Below are 19,958 nucleotides of genomic sequence, written 5' to 3' on the forward strand. Positions count from 1 at the left end.
ACATCTTAATATATATCGAAATAGAAAACGTAATGTAAGTAATTATGTCTGAAAACAGTCTCATGAGCAAATGGAGATATGCAGTCCTATTTATGTAGAGAGATAAATAGGAATCTTGTGATTATACCATGGTCTTGTATATGATTTTCTTTATTTATCACACCAGATGGCAGCCGTATGCTTTCTAATGCATTGGGAGCCTTTTGCTCAGTAAATACAACACAGTATTGATTAAAACAATATGAATTACGTGTTTATAATATTTGTATTATTATGTATCAAAGTACAATATGCACTATTTCGAGGTTAATCTCGTCTAGTCCAATGAAATCCCCTCAAAATACAAAAAAGGATAAACATGTAACTGTAACAGAATAAATTTGAAACGTATAATTTACTAAATATTACATTTAGTTTGTTAAATGAGGCTGACAAAGATATAACAACATGTTATTGCTTGATTCCACTCTTAAAACGGAAGTTTTAGCTGAAAGTATTAGCCATTTTACTTACACACGTTTCTAAAATCTCAATACACACATGCGTATTGCGTAAACTCCTCGAACTACAAAAAACTACAACGCCCAGAATAATAAAGAGGTAACGCACCGTAACATGATAGGCCGAGGGGGTTGCCACGCCCCATTACGTTGGCCTGATTGGCCTTTGCCAGGAGTTCACGGCCACTCGCGAAATATCATTGGTCAATGTGAGAAAAAGTGGGCGTGATCAAGGCGAGCAGCGGAGAGCCGTGCTACGGGAGGAGCGAGCAGCGTGTTTCCGGTAAGAGCGACACAACAGTACCATTAGAAACGTTCTGTAAGAAAATTAAAGCAGACTTCAAAAGTCAATTTTTTTCATGTGATTCGACATCGACTTTATAACTAATTGTATTGTCAGGGGGTCATCTATCGAGCGACGCGGAACACACGCGGCAATGGAAACCGAGTTTCGGGAAATCGATGAGCTCGGGAACTGGAACGCCGTTTACCAGGTAAAGGACTGTTTCTGCTCCATACTTGATTATGATGTTTTAAATATATTCACAACGACCCAGAAGAAGTTTGTTTCGTTTTATTTGATGCGATGTTTATTTCTTTGACAACTCCGATCGCGCTGCTTCTCCCCTAACTCGCGGAGTAAATGATATAACAAGTTACATAGAGATGACCTGAATTTGTCATTTGTAAACAGTGACCAATATAGAGATGTGGGGGTGAGTTCATTTTTTTAAAGAGGGAGTCTATTATTAGTTGGTTTGACGCTTTAATCTACTAATCTGGCTCACTTGCATTTTTAGTGACAGTGATGGATTAATGGCATCGTTAACTGGATGGTGGTGGTCCCCATAACTGTGTGCCATGTAGTTTCCCCCAGCAAACCATACGTCTCACATTTGTTTCACTTACAGTAAGGAGCATTTTCATCTCACAGACTTCTGTTTTACTGTAGGACATTAAGCAGCAGTCCAGTGACCTACCATGCAAAATCGCCAAACTTCCAGAAAACAGAAGTCGTAATCGCTACAGAGACGTCAGTCCATGTAAGTGTGCCGCTTCCCCTGTTCGACACAGTCAGTGACACCTAACGGAAGGGGCCTGTTATCAGCGAGCTGTTAAAGTCATTTCACACTGAAGATGTCATGTCTTTTTTTCTCTCCCTTTTTTAACTCTTCCGTCACAAAGACTTTAAAGAGCAACGCTGTTGTGGTTTCCTCTCTCTCTGAGTCTTTTTCTTTTTCCACAACAACCTGAAAAGGTCCTCAGCTCGCGAAACACCACATTAAATGAATGACACCGTGTTTCATCTGTTTCAATTGAGCGCTTTAATCGGGGAGATGTTTTTCTCCTTAGTGGGGAACTGAGAACAGGACCTGAAAAAGAGTCGTTCCACCACTGAACTTGCAAAGCATCATGGGTGACGTGCCTCACAGCTTAATCGCTCTCTCTTTTCACAGTTGACCACAGCCGTATTCATCTACAGATCGGCAATAATGACTACATAAATGCCAGCCTGATCTCAGTGGAAGAAGCTCAGAGAAACTACATACTAACTCAGGTGACGCACTGATATTTAAACCCCAGATTAGCATTTTATGAATCTGATGTTTTATCTGCACCTGCACACCACCTGACACATCCGAGAACGAAACAGACCAAACAAAACAACCGGCATTATAGTAGTAGGAGCGTGTATCCTGAGAAAAATCTCTTGTCACGTTTTCTTGCAATATTAAAGCCTCTTCACATCGAGCAAAATGTTTGGTGCTGTGTTTTAAGCGTGTTCTGTCTGTTCAGATCAATGCATAAAAATGTCAGACAAGCTGAATGAAAATGTGCTATCACAGAGTAGGTGGTGCGTTAAAAAAAAAAAAAAAAAAAGTGCTAATCTTGATGGTTTTAATTGTTTAGCAGCTATTTAAATAGCTTTTTATTATTTGTGTCACATTAGCTCTGTCAGGCAAAGTGTATCAAACTAAATGCAGTTTAGTTGGTAACTATTAAACGTATTTACAGTTTAAAGATGAACCATAAAAGGCTTTTTAGGTTATATTAGTGCTAAATAATCCAGTATAGAATTAATATTTCTGGTTTGTCACAGGGGGCTTTGGGTACACATGCGACAAAAAGGTTAGCTACAATGTGAGGTAAAGCAAGTAATCGGGAAACTCCCTGTTTAGAGAGACCTCCGGTTTTAACGTTTGTGTTGACGTTTGTATTACGTATCTATTAAGTTGCCAACACCCCAGCTGACGTCATGCGCCGATATACTGTGGACATTCGTGGCATCTGCCAAAGAGATTTTCCCTGTCCTGTGTCTGGAAAGAGCACTGGTAAATGTTGTGAAATCTTGAGTTGTGTCAGCATGACACGTTTCTTTATTGTACAGATGAATTAGTGCACCGATGCTCTTTAGACGGCAGCGGACTCGTCTCAACCTGCCGGCCTTGTTCAGTTAGAGTACTGCCGGCTAAAGCCACAAAACACACATTCTCACCCGCACTGTCATGTACCTCGCGCCTGCTCAATGTGTGATTTTACTACATGGGCTATGAAAACGTAAGGTCATTAGACTGCAGGAGTTTCCACCAAATACCAAACTCATTTATTAGAATTGAAAAATAATTTTTACTAATTTTGTACATATTGCATTTGATTGAACAAATTAAATCTCCCTGATTTGGCAGTTAATGGTGCTGCTCACTCTAATAAACCCCCCAAAGATTTTACGCCTGTGTTTAAAATGTATTATTAATACAATAGACTGCATGTGCTTGTTTTAATAATTGTGTGTTTGTTCAGGGTCCGTTACCAAACACCTGTGGTCATTTCTGGGAGATGGTGTGGGAGCAGCGCTGCCTCGGGGTCGTCATGCTGAATCGCGTTATAGAGAAAGGCTCGGTGAGAGAAACACGCACCGTACCTGCATCTGCAAAAAGCATACACCGAATCACTTGGAATACCTGCTTCTAGCATGCATATGGAGTGTGTACGTTGCATGTGTGTGTGTGTGTGTGTGAGAGAGGTTTGTATTGTGTAGTTGTAATGAAGAAGTGTGTGTGTTTTGTACAGATAAAGTGTGCTCAGTATTGGCCTCAGCGAGAGGAGAGGGAGGCTTTTTTTGAAGACACAAATTTCAGACTTACTCTGATTTCGGAGGATGTGAAATCATACTACACCGTACGACAGCTGGAGCTGGAAAATCTGTCGGTGAGACACTTGATCTTCCTTTCATCTCATCCAGTCATGCGTGGAGGTTGTATATAGTCCACGTTCTTCAACTTGGCTAAAAGTCTCGTTTTTAAAATGATGTTGCATGTTATTGATGCTTCTGAAGCCGGGCAGGTTGTTGACTTCGCTCAGCAGTTTCAGGATATTGCAGATGCCAGAGGTTTATTTCTGACGAACACATGCTCGTGGTGATTAATGCTCGTGTCGCTTGTGTTTAAAGACACAGGAAAAACGGGAGATTCTTCATTTCCACTACACCACATGGCCAGATTTTGGTGTGCCAGAGTCGCCTGCGTCTTTTCTCAACTTCCTGTTGAAAGTGCGTGAGTCGGGCTGCCTGAGTCTAGAGCACGGTCCTGTCGTGGTCCACTGCAGCGCTGGTATTGGCCGCTCTGGAACGTTCTGCCTTGTAGACACCTGCCTTCTACTGGTGAGAGGACTGCCTGCTTTTGTGTAATGCCTGATCTGCCGGACAAGAGTGCTGGTTAATATTTAATCCTGTTTTTTTTAAAAAAAATGGTGCATGAACAACAGCATATTGGTTTTATATTATTGCATTTCAAGAATTATTAATTTTATATAAAAAAAAATCTGATTATTGCTACCACAACATTCTTTTATTTAAAAAAATAAAATAAAAATTATACTCTATCGTTCAAAAGATTGAGGTCAGTAAGATGTTTTCTTTAAAATAGAAATTATTTTTATTCATCAAATGTATTAATTTGATCGAAAATTGTCAAATGCTGTTTGTTTGTTCTCCTGAAAAGTATGACGATTTCCACAACAAAATGAATGATATAAAGAATATGGATTGAGTAGCAAATCAGCATATCAGTATGGTTTCTGAAAGATCATGTGACACTGAAGACTGGAGTAAAGGCTGCTAAAAAGTCAGCTTAGAATTAGACGAATAAACTATATTTTAATATATAGTAGTTAGGGCTGGGCGACGTATTCATGCGCATGTCGTCAGTAAAGCCGGTTCTTTGCTTAGCGGTCAATCTCCATCACCTGTTTTCAAATGGAGCGGCAGATAATACACCGAGCCTTAGATCACTAACAATTCACAGTATCGCGAATAAATCTCCCTCAATGCTGAACGCAATATTGTGTAGCTTGTCAGTGATCTTTGCATAGACATACATAGACGCCTTATTGGACCGCTCCTGGCATCTAGATGAGTCCACCATGTTGAAACTGTGAACTTGATGTTATTCACCACACTGTAGATTGACACAGAACCATTGTGTGCAGGATTGTGGCATCTTTCGACTAGTCATTGATTACGATGGTGAATGACGTCAGATTAGAACACATACAATATGGCGGACGGCTTGCGTATTGCGGCTCATAGAAACAACCTCTAATGAGGCGTCTAGGCATATATATCTGTGCATCTACAGCTCTTAGTATTAACTGCTGCTCTATTTGAAAGCAGGTGGAGATATACCGCTAATCAAAGAACCGGCTTTACTGATGACATGCGCATGAATATATCTCTCGGCCCTAAAAGTAGTCAACATTTGAAGCAGACCAACAAATTTCATCAAAGTTGTCCGAAGACAAACACATTTTTTAGGATAACTCTAATGAAAGGTTTTGTTCCCACTACTGTAAATTAAAATGGAAAACCGTTTACATTTATGAGATTTATCTGATTCGAAGTGCCTGCTTTCTCATGTGTACTTCACTTGGCAGTCACTTTAAACAGCACCGGCAGATTTGGTCATGCTTTTATTTAGAAGTCAGTAAAAAGATGAAACGTCCTCTAAAGTGCTGCTACGTGTGTGCTCAGATGTCTCAGAGGAAAGATCCCACATCAGTACGCATCCAGGAGGTCTTGCTGGAAATGAGGCGATACCGCATGGGTCTGATCCAGACTGCTGACCAGCTGCGTTTCTCCTACCTCGCCGTCATAGAGGGTGGCAAGTACATAAAGGGAGACACATCTGTACAGGTAAGGAAGGCCGTGCTAAAGAACCGATTTTTTGATTCTTTGCTGGGGTGTTAAAGGTAGGGTGACCACCTGGCAATAGATCTGTTGCGTACATCCTTTTCATGTAAACAACGGCAATTTAAAATCAACATACTGATGAAAATGTGGGACATTTTTTCAATATGCAAGACAAGAGGTGAAATTGCTGTGTGGTACGAAACGAAGTGGGACAGGTGGTCACCCTATTTATAGGACGTAGAGCTGAGCATAATGGTGTATACACCTTTAAAACATTTGACGTTGGTGAGATTTTCTTTATATTAAAATTTTCTTAAAAACGCTCACCAATTGTACGTTATTTGATCGAACAGTAATATTTTTAAATATATTTACAGTTTAAAATTGTTGTGCTAAATAATACATATATAGAAACCATGATACTTTTTTCATGATGAATAGAACACTCAAAACAGCATTCCCATGTATTTTATTACTACTACTTCTATGTAATATCACATTGAACATCCAGCAAAAATACCATCATATGATATACCTTACTTTCATATAAAAAACTCCTGCTGTGAAAAATAACACTTTTGTTCATTCCACCCACCCACCGTTAGTAGGCTGTATCGATCAGTGAAATATTTGTGTTCATGTGTGAGTAGGAGTCATGGAAGGAGCTATCAAATGAGGAGGACCTCCCCCCTCAGTTAACTCCTCCTCCTCCCAGACCACGGCCCAGAATAGACCCACCTAACGGCAAAGGTGACCAAGTGAACTCTGACACCACCTGCTTCTTCAGTGAGATAATAAAAAACAACGACGAAATCCGTGCAAACAGGTCAGACTCTCAACACCTCTCTCTTTCCAGCAGTACCCATCCAACGGCCACACGCAAACATTCAGTTTTTGTGTTTTTACAGCGCGCCCCAGACGTTCACAGACGGGCCAGAGCTTCGCAAACGGGCAGTCGGTGAGGTCGGAGCGACGCCGTTGTTAAGTGAACCCGATGACCCCATTGTGGCAAGAGAAGCCCCTCCCAAACCTGCCCGCTCTCCGCCCAAGACTCCCACAGAGGAGGCTACTCCTATTGCTGCCAATGAACCGTGGAGCCCCCTGCTGACCAGTGTGTTCATGTGCACGGTACTGGCTGTAGGTGCTTATGCCTGTTACCGCACCTATTTCCACTGATTCCCTCTTTTTCCCATCCGACTCTTTCTCTGTCCCTCCATGTGCTGGCTATTGGTGGGAAAAGAAAAAGAGACACACACAGACGCTCACACTTTCTCAGCTGGACCTGTCTCTCTCAGCTGGGCCCGTCTCAACTCTCTCTGAATGTCTTTGGGAAAGAGTTTCAGAGACTTTTTCTTAGCCAAACTGCTGTCGCCTCCCTCTACACACACACTCACTCTTACACACAATCTAATAAACGTGTGTCCGTTTAAAACCTCAGGGCCTCACAATTCAGGTGTTGCTACCCAAACGTTAAACACAGGTAAAAGATAATCCAAAAGACTCTGTCATTGCTGCGGTAAGTAAGGGAACTTTTTGCGTGTGTGTGTGTGTATGTGTGTATCTCAATCATTTTTTTTGCATTTTTAAATCTCAGGAGCTGCACAGGAGGTGAGCTTCTCTTATATATGCTGAAAACACAAATCTGCTGTACGTGATTGAAAACCTGTTTTGTATTTGTGTGTCTTGGAGAAAAGGGAGATCATGAGTAGTCTGGGATGTCTGATACCATCAAGTGCTCTGTTAGGCTACTGTCACAGCAGAAAACATCCCGAAAAGCTTTTTCTTTTACTTTCATTCATTCTAGCCGTAGCTTTAGTTTAACCCCCTAAGGTGACACTGGCACTTTGTCTGTGTGAGGAAAGAGATCAAGCGGCTGATGCACCGGCCTCTCATTCGTCCGTTCATATGTTTGTCCCATTCCCTTTGTCAAATCAGACCATTTAAAACACTGGAGCTGGATGTCACGTTCAGAACAAACTTCAGTGGCTTCACCAGAGTCCAGAACTCGCATTTCATGTTTTAATTAAACTGAAATAGAATCACTGCAAGTCAAAAACGCATTTTTAGTAGATGTCCAAATTTTCATGCATTTCACTGAATGCCAGCTCTGGAAATCAAGGTAAAGCAATTTATCCTGGCTGATTGATTGTTACAACAAAAACTTGGCAGCAGGTGGCAGTATTAAGTAAAATGAGATTTTTTTTTTTTCCCCCCATGTATTCTTTTTAAAGGAGGGTGACTCATAGGACAGGGTTTGAATTAAATTTTTTACCTTTTCCTGCTGCAATACAGATACATTCATGTTTCTGGCCCTTGTCACATGACCTAAATGGTGTGTGTTAAGAGCAGGAGGTCAGACTTACCAAAAAATAAAAACAAAAACAAAACACCAGCAATGAATGAATGCAAAGAGAGAAACGACCAGTGACAGTGAGCTGTCTTTGTGTTTTACTGTTTTATTATATTATTGTCATAGTAATTATTATCGAGAGATTAACGGCAGACGGGCATAAACATTTCCTTCGAATCAAACCACGCTGCAGAACTGTTACTTTTGAACAATGTGTGAACAAGTCTAATGCAGTAACCTCAAAAGAAATAAAGCCTCTTCTGTATTGAGGCCTGAAACGCTTCTAGTTGTGACTTCGCTTTGTGTGGTGAGTCTTTGACTGCTGCTTGCCCAGTCCAGAATGGTCATTTTTGGGGCGCTAGTTGGGTTTTTCCTGCTTGTAGAGGTTCAAATGTTTCACACACTGAAGCTGTTGAGGTTTGGTTTGAAGGTTCTGTTGTAACAGAGTGCCACCATTCATCGTAGTGACTCTCAGAATCCAGTCCCATTGCTGGACCACAGAATGTAAAGTCTCTCTTCTTGCCGGCTTTATTTACACGCATATATAGAGAAATTTATTTGTCTGTGTCATTGTTCGTCTTCTTTCAGTTATCTTTAATGGACTGGTAGACATCAGACTTCCTTGGCCTTTGTATATGAGGCTTGAGAATTTTTTTCCCCCTCTTCCAGCATCCTGTTGTGTCCTTTTTAATGTCGATATGATTTTTTTTTTTTTTTTTGTAAGTAAGGCATATGCTTTGTTCCAGTTGGATGTATTGACATTTGAAATTTTATTTTTTGGACGGAATACAAAGCAGACGCTGTGGTAATAAACATATACATCTCATATTCAGATTGTTCTTATTTCGTTCTCGTTCCATGTAATGTTGAGAGAATTTCAGATTTTTATAAAATCTCGTATTGAGAAATGAAGCTCTCTGTGAGTGTTATAACTGTGTAAAGTTAATCTAAATGATAGATTACAGGCTCAAACATCTATGTGACGTACGGTGTAGTTTGACCTTGTTTCATCTGCAGATTTCATCATCATCTTTGCTATTTAGTTCAAGCTCACATTCGATGTCAAAATTAAAGTTTAATAAAACGTATGCAAGTCTGGATTATAGACTTGGGGCCCAGAGTGTCAGGGACCTCCAAAGACCAAAAGACAGGTTCTTATTGTTACGATGCAAAATTACATTAAGGCTCCCAGCTGATATTTCAATTTGTGTTAGAAAAACCTTTTTATATTATGTGCAAGGGAGGAGAGAAAATAATAATAATAAAAAAAAAATCATTAAAATGTTTATACTTTATTCATTTAAATTGTAATGAAACTTCTTTTTGTATTTTATATTTATTTAATTGTTCAAAAACTCCATAGATCACCCATTTGCTGACAGTGTGCTAGATACTACGTGCCCTTTGACATTTGCCTCCATGTATTTCACGAAAAAGAATTAAACATGACCAATAGAGGGCGCTTCAGGATCAGTAACTCACTCGGCTTTCTTTCAACTGGGTTTTTCCCAATAAGCATACTAAAACTTTTTTTTTTTTTTCCAACTTGTCTGAACTCGTGTTATTGGAACCTAATATTCAAATAACAGTGATTTGTTCAAATGTGCTCTTTCGAGAAAACCCATCCTCATGCAAGCACGTTCGCGGTGCAAAACTGCAGATATAAATCCTTAGGCTTTCTGAAACCGCGTCTGTATCTGTAAGATGCTCTACTCGTGACGGTCCTGAGCTGTAATGTTTTCTTGTGTACGTGCTTGAGAGTGTGTCGGCATAGTACAGCTGGTACCCAGGCATTTCCTGTAGCATGACCTTACCATAATAACAAAACCTCACGGTTTCAAATAAGTAATTTTGATCGTATTTTCAGTCTTATCACAGAAACCCTTTCGTGTGAAACAGTAAAAGATGTCTTGAATGTTTTTACAACTCCACAAATAAAACTGTACATACAGTATACGGGACGCTGCCGTTTTTGAGCAGGTTTCAGTTACACAGATGACGTTTTCTCTGATGCTGCTGGTCTGAGACGACACGTTTGTGGTTGTGTTAACCTGTTTTTACTACTGGTTTGTGTCGGTTTTTTGTCACTTGGTGTGTCTACGCAAACTCTTGGAATGCATCTATTAGAGGTGATTTATGTTACATCTGCCAAACTGTTCGTCCCATTTCCTGTGACATAACCTGTATGTCACACTATAATATGTGCTTCCCTCCTTCAAACGTTGGCTTGTTTTTAGTGTCACAAATTTTGGGTCTCCGTCTAATTCGGTGATTCGGCATTTTGGAATCACTTTTCGGGGAGCAGTTTGTTAACCGTTTTTTTTTTTCATTTCCTTGTTGAAAAGAAATGCAGATTTGCTCGATTTGACACAGTGTTTTTTTTTTTTGAAAAACATATTTCATCACGCATTGCTAAAAACAGCCATTCTTCAGCGCCCACGCGTAAAGAAGTGCTGAAATTAAATGTCATTATAAATCCTGTGATAAGACTGATTCATCTCACCCTGACATGCCTGCATTTCCTATAATAATGCTGCAAATGAAGTGCGCGCTCGCTAAGACCAACGGGAAGCTGTATCGTTTAGCATAACGATTTGGACTGGATGAGAAGCATCAGGAACGATTAGCGCTTATCCAGAAAGTTCAGCAAATGCTAGACTGTAGTGTTTGTAAACCTGTCTGACAGTCTAAATGCGTCCGTGTGTGTGATCGCATTCTGTTGTGGGTTAAACTTACAGTAGAGGTGAGTGTGTTCTCAAGTATGCGTTTGTGTGCAAGCATGTATTTCACACTGTTCAGGAATGAGCGTGTGTGTGTGTGTGTGTGTGTGTGTAGAAGTGTGAGAGTGAGTCAGGGCACTCCTTAACACTCGTGGTACTTTGACGTAAAACAGACAAGACAGGACAGGCCTAGTTTTACCTAGGAAAAACACTGAGGTGGGAGGGGCTAAGGACAGGAAGTGCACTTAAAAAGACAGTGAACACGAAACTCCTGCTGGGGTCAGTTATGGGTTCAGGTATCAAGCAGCTGCTGCTTGTTATTTCTGGCATTTAAGAGTGCTGAAAAGAAACCTAACATCTGTGGAACTCTATTGGGTAGGTATGTACATAGCGAATTGATTACTTAGATTGGACAAAGGAGTTTTCGAGTAGCTTTTGTTACAACACAAGTGAGGAATGATATTGGTTTGCTCCTTTACACGTCTCTCTTTCCTGTATGTTCCTCCCTCTTTCTTTTCTCCTCCCATTTCCGTTGCTTTTGGAATATTTCCTGGGAGCAAGAGAATTAGGAAACTCCAGAAAGAAAAAAAAAAACGTGTGACTCATGTTCTGACTCAATCCGGATCAGTGTCAAAACACAGATGTTTAAGCAATTGCTTAATCGGTAAACTGGTTCTTTAACACATTAATAATAATAATAATAATAATAATAATAAAAATGAGGTTATTTTATTTTATTAGTATTTTAATTAATTTACAGAGGCTTTGATTTCCGACCTAGTAAGAATTAATAAAAACTTTCATGCAATTAAGAAATTTCCCTATTTTGTTTGTACATTATGTAGTATATTGTGTTGAAATCTAACTCTATAATTCTATCCTTGTGGCCCACAAAGTTACGTATTTTAAGCATACTATTAAATCACACGAGTGTGAAATGTATTTTTATCCCTAATAGAGCACCACACCATAAGCCTTGTAACATACTGATATCGTCTTTGTGTCACTGTCTATGTAGAGACTAACATAACGTTTAGAATACTCCCTCAGGGGCTATTCACACCAACACATTTTTTTTTTTTGGAAAAACCTGAAATGCAAGCCAGCCCAGTGGAATGAGAAAAAAAGTAATGTCTAGAACAGTGGTTCCCAACCTTTTCTTGTTTGAGGCACCCTTGGAAAGCCTTTCAAAAGTTCCCAGCACCCTTATAAGGAAATAGATATTTAAAATCTCCGTAGCTTTTTTATTATTATTTATTTATTTGTTTCATTTCGAGAGTTTGCATGCAACAACACCTTATACCTAGTCCTAGATGATATGAGAATACTGTTTACACTGATTCTGCCTTAATAAAAAAAATTTGTTGAAATTTTAACTTAGTGCCGCGGCACACCGGTTGGGAACCACTGGTCTAGAAGTTTGTATTTTTTTTTAAAGTATAATTGTGTGTTTAAGTGCAAGTGCAATTGTGAAACACATTCATCTAACTTGTGTTGTTTATAGAAAAACAATTAAAAAGCAGCACAAGGGAGCGCAAAAACAGGAGACTTGTGAACCGTGAAAAAAAAAAAAAAGCACTTTTCCATTTAAAACTGTAAGACACAAAATCACAGCATATAATGTGGGGTAATATGCATTCAGCCCCTTTTGGGGTTATTGATTGGGTGAGGCAAGGGTCAATCTTGTCTCTAATATTGTTCAATCTTTATATGGATGACTAATCTGAACATGACTGTAGAATTGGTTGTATGATTGGGAGTACTTCATCGAATCACATCATGTAAGCAAATGACCATGTTCTGTCCTAATAGTGCAGGTCTTCAGCAGGTCTTGAATGTATGCTCTACTTATGGCTTCGAATGTGATATCAATTATAATGGGGAAAAAAAAGAAGTGATAATTTGTAAAACAGGAGGACAAGAACATGAATTTTGCTGGTTTCATGCTGTCTGGTAAGAGTCTTATAGTGAGTGATAGCGTAAAACAATCTTGGGCATTTTGATACTTTGACACCTGACAAATGATGAGGATATAGAGAGGCAACTTATAGACAGATTTAGAATGACATGTAATGCAGTAGTTCAAAATGTCCATTTTATATATAATATATGCACACACACACACACAGAGGTGCTGGTCATAATGGTCAAAAAGTTGATTTCACCAATTCCATGCAAAAAGTGAAACTTGTGTATTATATTCATTACACACAGACTGATATATTTCAAATGTTTATCTCTTAATTTTGATGATTATAACTGACAACCAATGAAAATCCCAAAATCAGTATCTCAAAAAGTTAGAATAATACTTAAGACCAATACAAAGAAGGGATTTTTAGAAATCTTGGCCAACTGAAAAGTATGAGCATGTACCACACTCGATACATAGTTTGGCCTCCTTTTGCCTGAATTACTGCAGCAATGTGGCTTGGAGTCGATCTGTCTGTGGCACTGCTTAGGTGTTATGAGTGCCCGGGATGCTCTGATAGTGGCCTTCAGCTCTTCTGCATTATTGGGTCTGGCATATCGCTTCTTTCTCTTCACAATACCCCATAGATTTTCTATGGGGTTAAGGTCAGGCGAGTTTGGTAGCTTTGGCACTGTGTGCATGAAGTGCTCTAAAACGTCCTGGTATACGACTGCGTTGACCTTGGACCTCAGAAAAACACAGTGGACCAACACCAGCAGATGACATGGCACCCCAAACCATCACTGACCGTGGAAACTTTACACTGGAGCTCAAGCAATGTGGATTCTATGCCTCTCCTTTCTTCCTTCAGACTCAAAATTGACTTTCCTCAGAGAACATAACTTTGGACCACTCGGCAGCAGTCCAGTCTTTTTGTCTTTCTGACGCGGTCTGTTGTTCAAGAGTGGCTTCTGTGAGTAGTGGTTCTTGAAGCAACGACTCCAGCTGCAGTCTACGTTTTTTGAATCTCCCCCACATTTTTGAATGGTTTTTGCTTCACAATCCTCTCCAGGGTGCGGTTATCTCTATTGCTTGTACACTTTTTTTTCTACCACGTCTTTTCCCTCCCTTCGCCTCTCTATTAATATGCTTGGACATAGAGCTCTGTGAACAGCCAGCCTCTTTTGTGTCTTGCCCTCCTTGTGCAAGGTGTCAATGCTCGTCTTTTGGACAACTGTCAAATCTGTAGCCTACAGAACTAGACTGAGAGACCATTTAAAAGCCTTTGCAGGTGTTTTGAGTTAATTAGCTGATTAGAGTGTGGCACCAGGTGTCTTCAATATTGAACCTTTTCACAATATTCACATTTGGGGTTTTCATTGGTTGTGTTATAATCATCAAAATTAAAAGAAATAAACGTGAAATATATCTGTCTGTGTGTAATGAATGAATATAATATACAAGTTTCACTTTTTGAGTTAGTGAAATACATCAACTTTTTGATGATATTCTAATTGCATGACCAATACCTGTATAATATAAAAAAAAAAACATTGTAGTGTAATTGTGTTGTAGATAAAGGCAGTACTGGTTTGGACCCGAGAAATTGAGTTTAAAATATTTCGAAAGTATTTCAAATATTATTATTTTTTTAAAAGTAAATTTTGCTTTATTAGAGTTTAGCCTCATGCGACTTAGCCACATCTTAAACTAAACTGAAATCAATTGCATTATTAACAAATAACAAACTAACATTTGTTGATGTCTACGCAGAGCATTTTATGACATTTAGGATGCTGCAGTTGATATTGGCAGCAGACAACAGAACCCACTGAAACTAAAAATGACTGTGTAACCCTCAATAATTCTCAGCATATACAAAACAAAGTTTTTGCCATTATAACTGGAGTAAACCAGCTAAACCCTCTCTGAGGTTCCATGATTGAACTTGTTTATGCTTAAGTAAATGGAAAAAAAATTCTGCTGGCCATTGTGTATCTAGGCTCTGCTGGTCTAAGGGCACCCCTAAACCGCATCTTGTTTTTTCTGAGGTTGGTTTCCTCAGCAACGAGCATGTACGCTGTAATTTCCTGTTGCTATGTTCACTGTGCGCATGCACTCCATTACACCTTAAGCAGATCTGCAGAGTTTACGTAAACAGCCAAGCTCGGTGCTTCCCCTTCTTTACGACTAGCGCTTCCTTCCTTCTGCAAATGCACACGCGCACAGACACACACACACATACACACACACACACAAGCAAGCTCACTGACGTGTGCAAAAAGCACTCGATGTAAACTCTGTATGATGACCTGTTTAAAGATCTTCCACAACAAGTGTCCTATTCACCACCTTTACCTCACTGTCGTCATAGCAACACTTTATGCATTTGACGGGGGGATGTTTTCATACACAGGACATGAAGCAAAAAAAAAAAACAGCATGTTCCCAAGCGTAGTACTACTAAAAACAAAGGCCTGCTGACATCTTGCAGAAAAACAGCCGCAGTATAAATTATGAATTGTGTATGTATTTGTATATGCTTGTTTCCAGCTAAACGTGTTTCTCAAATTTGGTGCAGTTTATGTCTTTAAGGTTGCATGAGTGTTAGGGTTAGGGTTAACTGAACTTCCAGGAGCCTTTTGAACAGTTAGATAAGGTCAAAGAAACCTAAATACTTAAGTACTTAACATAAATAGTGCAACCTGACCATCTGGGCAAAAAAATGCATAACGGCTTGTCACTAAGGCAGTACCCCCCCCCAAAAAGGTACTTATTAGTTATAACATGTATCTTTTAGGGGTACATAAGGTACAAAATTCAATGTGCAGTAGCATTGCATTGCCTGTGCCTAGGCCAAAAAGTTGTGCTTGAACACACTGCAAAGACTACAGTGAAAAGCCAACTGCGTGAGAGAAATAATGTCAATACCAGCAGGGAGCAGTAGTTTGAAATAACCATTCAAAAATGGAAAGCAAAACTAGAAATGTGGATACACATTCTGTAAGCGAATCAGTGCTTGATTACCATTTCACTTTTTTTATTCCAAATGGCCAATAACAAGTTGTTATAAATTTAAAAAAACATTTGCGTATTGGAAAGCTCAGGTAAAACAAGGATGTAAATTGGGAAGACCTATTTCTGACTTTGTCATTTGTTGTGCACTGGTTCAGCCAAAAAAACCAGAGTGGTCTCTCTAAACGACTGTCCAACAGCCATTCAACTCGCTCAGTCGGCCAAAATGCCCCCAAAGTGGAACGACTAGTGTCTACGGTGTGAGACGCACAGCAAAACTGAGCTGACAGATGTTCATCCACAATCGATTTGGTGTGTCACAACCTTAAAGGGGACATCGTATGCCCATTTTCCACAAGTTGGTTCTTTAGGGTTTTCGTGAAATATCTGAAATATTTAAAATTCCTCAACGGTAGTGTAAAACAACATCTTAATATGCTGTAGGGTTACGGGGTCTGAGCAGAAAAGAGAGCCGGTTTGAGAAGTGAGGCCGTTTAGGTCATTGACCTCAAACTCTGTTCCTAGAGGGCCACAACTCTGCATAATGTAGCTCCAACCAGCTCCAAATAACACTAGCTTGGAAGTTTCTAGTGTTTCTTAAGATCTCGATTAGCTGGATCAGGTGTGTTTGATTAGGGTTCTAGCAAAACTGTGCAGAGCTGTGGCCTTCCAGGAAATGAGTTTGAGACCAATGGTTTAAAGGGAGTGAATGGATTTTTATTATTGTAAACTGGTTGTATATACTGCTAAGATGCATTTATGTTACACCGTGTAAAAGTGAGTTTTTAATTCAATGTCCCCTTTAAGGGTCGGCCACTATGTGTGGGGGACAGAAAGAGATATGCCTAAGGGCCTTATGGCACCATGACCTGGCACTGTGTAACACATCAGAAACCTGTTTTAGCCAAAAAAAAAAAACAGGTTTCTTGGATCACTTATCTCTGGGTTGTCTTGTGTGATCACTGTTTTGTGTGTGTGTGTGTGTGTGTGTGTATAATATCCTGTTAGCTTTCGGTTGACACTGTTACAGTTTCCATTCTGTTGTTTAGCTTGACTGCATGACTAAACGTCTTTGAGAATATGTGACTCAACAAATATTCACTCAGGTGCAGGGAACCATGACAAGGAACCCACAAATGTCCAACATAAAATCATCTTGTGTTCTGTGGTTTCCTCCCTCTGTGTAATTCATTGAGGGATCTTTCCCAGATTGCATCAGAGTAATCTGTGAGCCACTTTAAGAGATCAAATTGAAATAAGTCGATTGTTAACTTTTCTGTTAAATCGTCTCCTTATTTTGAGTTTACTCGAGTTTGGTGCTTCGATATCAGCTAATGATGGTTCGTATGTGTGAAGGTAACTGAGGTGCAGATCGAGCACGCAGAAATAAAAACCTTAAATCTTTGTCTTTCATACTGGTCCATGATGAGTTAGTCTACTTTAAATAACTACACAAAATGCTGTAATATTATCATGTCATATCAGCGCATTGCGCTGTATGTACAAAGCGTTTATTAGTCCTGTCAGCTCTGAAGAATATTCTTCTAGTTAATTTCTGAGTCATGTGTCTGGCTGTAAAGGGTGTGTCTGGAGTTTCAGGAGTGTTCAGTAGGGCAGAGACCAGTTCATTTGTGGGATCTTTCATGACATTGCTTTTACTGCGCTTTGTTGTATTAGTCTTTCCTCCTCGCAGACAAAGGGAGATTAAACGTAAGTAATCACAGGGGTTTCATGCTCACATTTTTAAATGTTGCATTTCCTCACAAGGCACTGCATCATAATACACAATACTGCTTAGCACTGCAGGATGTTTAAGAGTCTACTCAGGGTTATAGACAGAGATAACCCAAAGTCAAGGTCTGACGCTATGTGTGTAATCATTCTTTGGGTTTTAAAAGTTCAAATGCATACATGGGATTGTAAAGAGGGAGGACTCATCATTATTCAAGAGCTTAACAAGCCAATATGTCACCAATTGTGTCCTCAGTGGTCTTCATCCAAAGTCCAATCAAATGTTTGTGAAGTCTCTCATTACTGACCAACATATCAACAATGCTGTGAGTTTTTTTCTTCTTTTTTTTATGTGAACACAAATTTACAATCAAAAATATTCAGGCCTATATTTTTTAATTTGTTATTTTTTATTCAAACATTTACAGTAAAGAAAATAAGGATTATTGTATTTAAAAATAATAAGAAATATATGTAATATAATATATATGAATATAAAATTCCCAACCATTTGAATTATACAAGCTAATATGATAAACAAATGTAGCAGGTCACATTTCTGTAATAGACAACGTGTTTTAAATACACAATAACCAGGTTTATGTATTTATCATCAATTAATCCCATTTGTTTGAATGCCATATACTGAATATCACTTATTCCAATGCTTTTTTTTAACCATGCTCATGCTTTGTAACTGAATTATTTAAATAAAACTAAATAGATATGTTAATAAAATGCTTACTGTTCTGTTATTAATGCAACTCAGGTATTGATGCATATATATATGTGTGTGTGTGTGTGTGTCTGTGTATATATGTATATTATGTGTGTGTATATATTGTATTTGTTGAAATAAAGAAACTTAAAACAAACATTTATTCATTTTTTTCAAATAATGGTGTGTTTTTTTTTCATCTAGAAAAACTTCTCACAGTGTTGATATGCAGTTGCTAAGCCCACTTCCCACTGGTTGTAAAATATGGATCAGATATCTCATTCATTTTCCCCGTTATTTTATCGTCTGCAGGTGAAAACTAGAAGTACCCTTTGAAAAGTTACAGCGCTCCCGACTTTAACAAGCCACACGGTTTTATGCGGAACTTAAAGAGTCACCAGAGTCGATTTGTTAGACTTATTGCCCTAAATATGGGCAAAAACAATAGCGAACATTTTCAATACGTACATTGGTCAATAAATGCTCACAGCAACCATCCCCACATCAGTTAAATTCTGACTTGCATGTTTTTTTTTCCCTGCACTCTTGCTCTGTGCATTTTTGCGTTTTCTTGTTCACATTATCTCTGCAGGAAGGAAGAGATCCAGTGTAGTGATGTGGGTTGAGTGCCACGGTGTGTTTGTGAGACAGTTAAGATTCCATCACGTGAGTTTAAGAGGGGTTATTCATACGTATGTGCACACGCGCGACCAATATCACTACCCTCTGAACCTGACTGTGGCCTATTTTGAGCCGCCCGCACTGATTGCCTATCTCAAGCTCAGAGGTGAGGAGAGCAGATGCAACCTTCACGCTGGAGCCCCTCGCATGCTCTGCGATAGAGAGATGGCAGATGGAAATAAGCGTTTGTGAAGAAGATAAAGTGACATCACGAGTGCAAGGAACCGATCTCTTCAAAAACACAGCGTTGTTCTGGGCTAACGGGACAACAGAAAGTCTGAAGCCTCAAGCCAAAAATAGATCAAAAGCACGATGGTCTTACAAATGCTTTACGTGATGTAGTCTTAAGCTATTTTAAATCATGTGTACAAGTGATTGGATGTGATTTAAATGTCCCATATTTATTTATTTAGTCCTGTATCAGTCCCAGTTGTGTTATGAACATTCACAAATCATGTTGCTTACTTAATAGGAGCGCTATTACTTTTTTAGAGGTCAGATTTACGTACGATGAATTTGTTAAATAAGATGTTAAATCACGTGTCATACATTTTTCTGCAGCTTGATATTTTTGCGAAAACTACGCATATGATTCTTTGATGAACTTTTGAACATTCTATTGTTTTTTGAAGACGACACCCAAGTAATACAGGGACGAGAATATCACACAGATTTATAGGTGGGCTGTTTCAACTATGCAAACACCTAGCAACCATATAACAATGCGCTAAAACCCACCCACAGCACCCCGTAATCTTGGCGGTGGGTTTTTTTACGCTAGCGAGCATCACTCATTTTCAGAAAAAGACTAAGTACTATGAAAATCTAGTTTCATTTGCTGCTGATTTCTTGTGAAAATTTCACATTTTTGAATAATCACATCAATTTCCAAGATTATCTTCGAACATGTAAAGAGTGATTACTGTGCGTCATAAATGTAATGTTCCCCTTTTTTCTTTGACCGGACATTTTATTTAACATGACAGAGGCACAATGGGATAACTCACCCAAAAAATAGAATTCTGTCATCATTTGTAATAATCTACCTATGAAGTTTTGAACGAAAGATGCTTTGCATAAGTTGAATTAATTTAAATAGGTAACAATGTTTTGGATCCCCCTCACTGACACAGTATGGACGAA

At 39.0% G+C, this 19,958-nt stretch overlaps 1 protein-coding gene and 1 long non-coding RNA gene across 3 annotated transcripts in view; one reads left to right on the forward strand and one right to left on the reverse strand.

The window, feature by feature from the left end:
• Nucleotides 1-719: 719 nt before the first annotated feature.
• On the forward strand, nt 720-8,866 carry ptpn1 (protein tyrosine phosphatase non-receptor type 1). Of its 2 annotated transcripts, none has more exons than XM_043247171.1 (10): nt 720-783; nt 901-994; nt 1,453-1,543; nt 1,958-2,058; nt 3,303-3,401; nt 3,573-3,710; nt 3,952-4,161; nt 5,530-5,691; nt 6,339-6,514; nt 6,597-8,866. In XM_043247171.1, the coding sequence occupies exons 2-10, from the start codon at nt 938-940 to the stop codon at nt 6,862-6,864; spliced, it is 1,302 nt and encodes a 433-aa protein (XP_043103106.1). In that variant the 5' UTR covers nt 720-783; nt 901-937; the 3' UTR covers nt 6,865-8,866. The 2 variants fall into 2 exon arrangements, with proteins under 2 accessions (XP_043103106.1, XP_043103105.1); XM_043247170.1 differs by having other exon boundaries at nt 757-819.
• The window catches only part of LOC122350567, a 62,465-nt gene continuing 46,579 nt past the window's right edge, over nt 4,073-19,958 (reverse strand). Inside the window, exon 5 of the long non-coding RNA XR_006251607.1 lies at nt 4,073-4,196. This is a non-coding gene — a long non-coding RNA (uncharacterized LOC122350567). The remainder of the gene's footprint in view (nt 4,197-19,958) is intronic.

The sequence above is a fragment of the Puntigrus tetrazona genome, chromosome 8 (genome assembly GCF_018831695.1).
Source record: "Puntigrus tetrazona isolate hp1 chromosome 8, ASM1883169v1, whole genome shotgun sequence".
In the NCBI taxonomy this organism is placed as follows: Eukaryota; Metazoa; Chordata; class Actinopteri; order Cypriniformes; family Cyprinidae; genus Puntigrus; species Puntigrus tetrazona.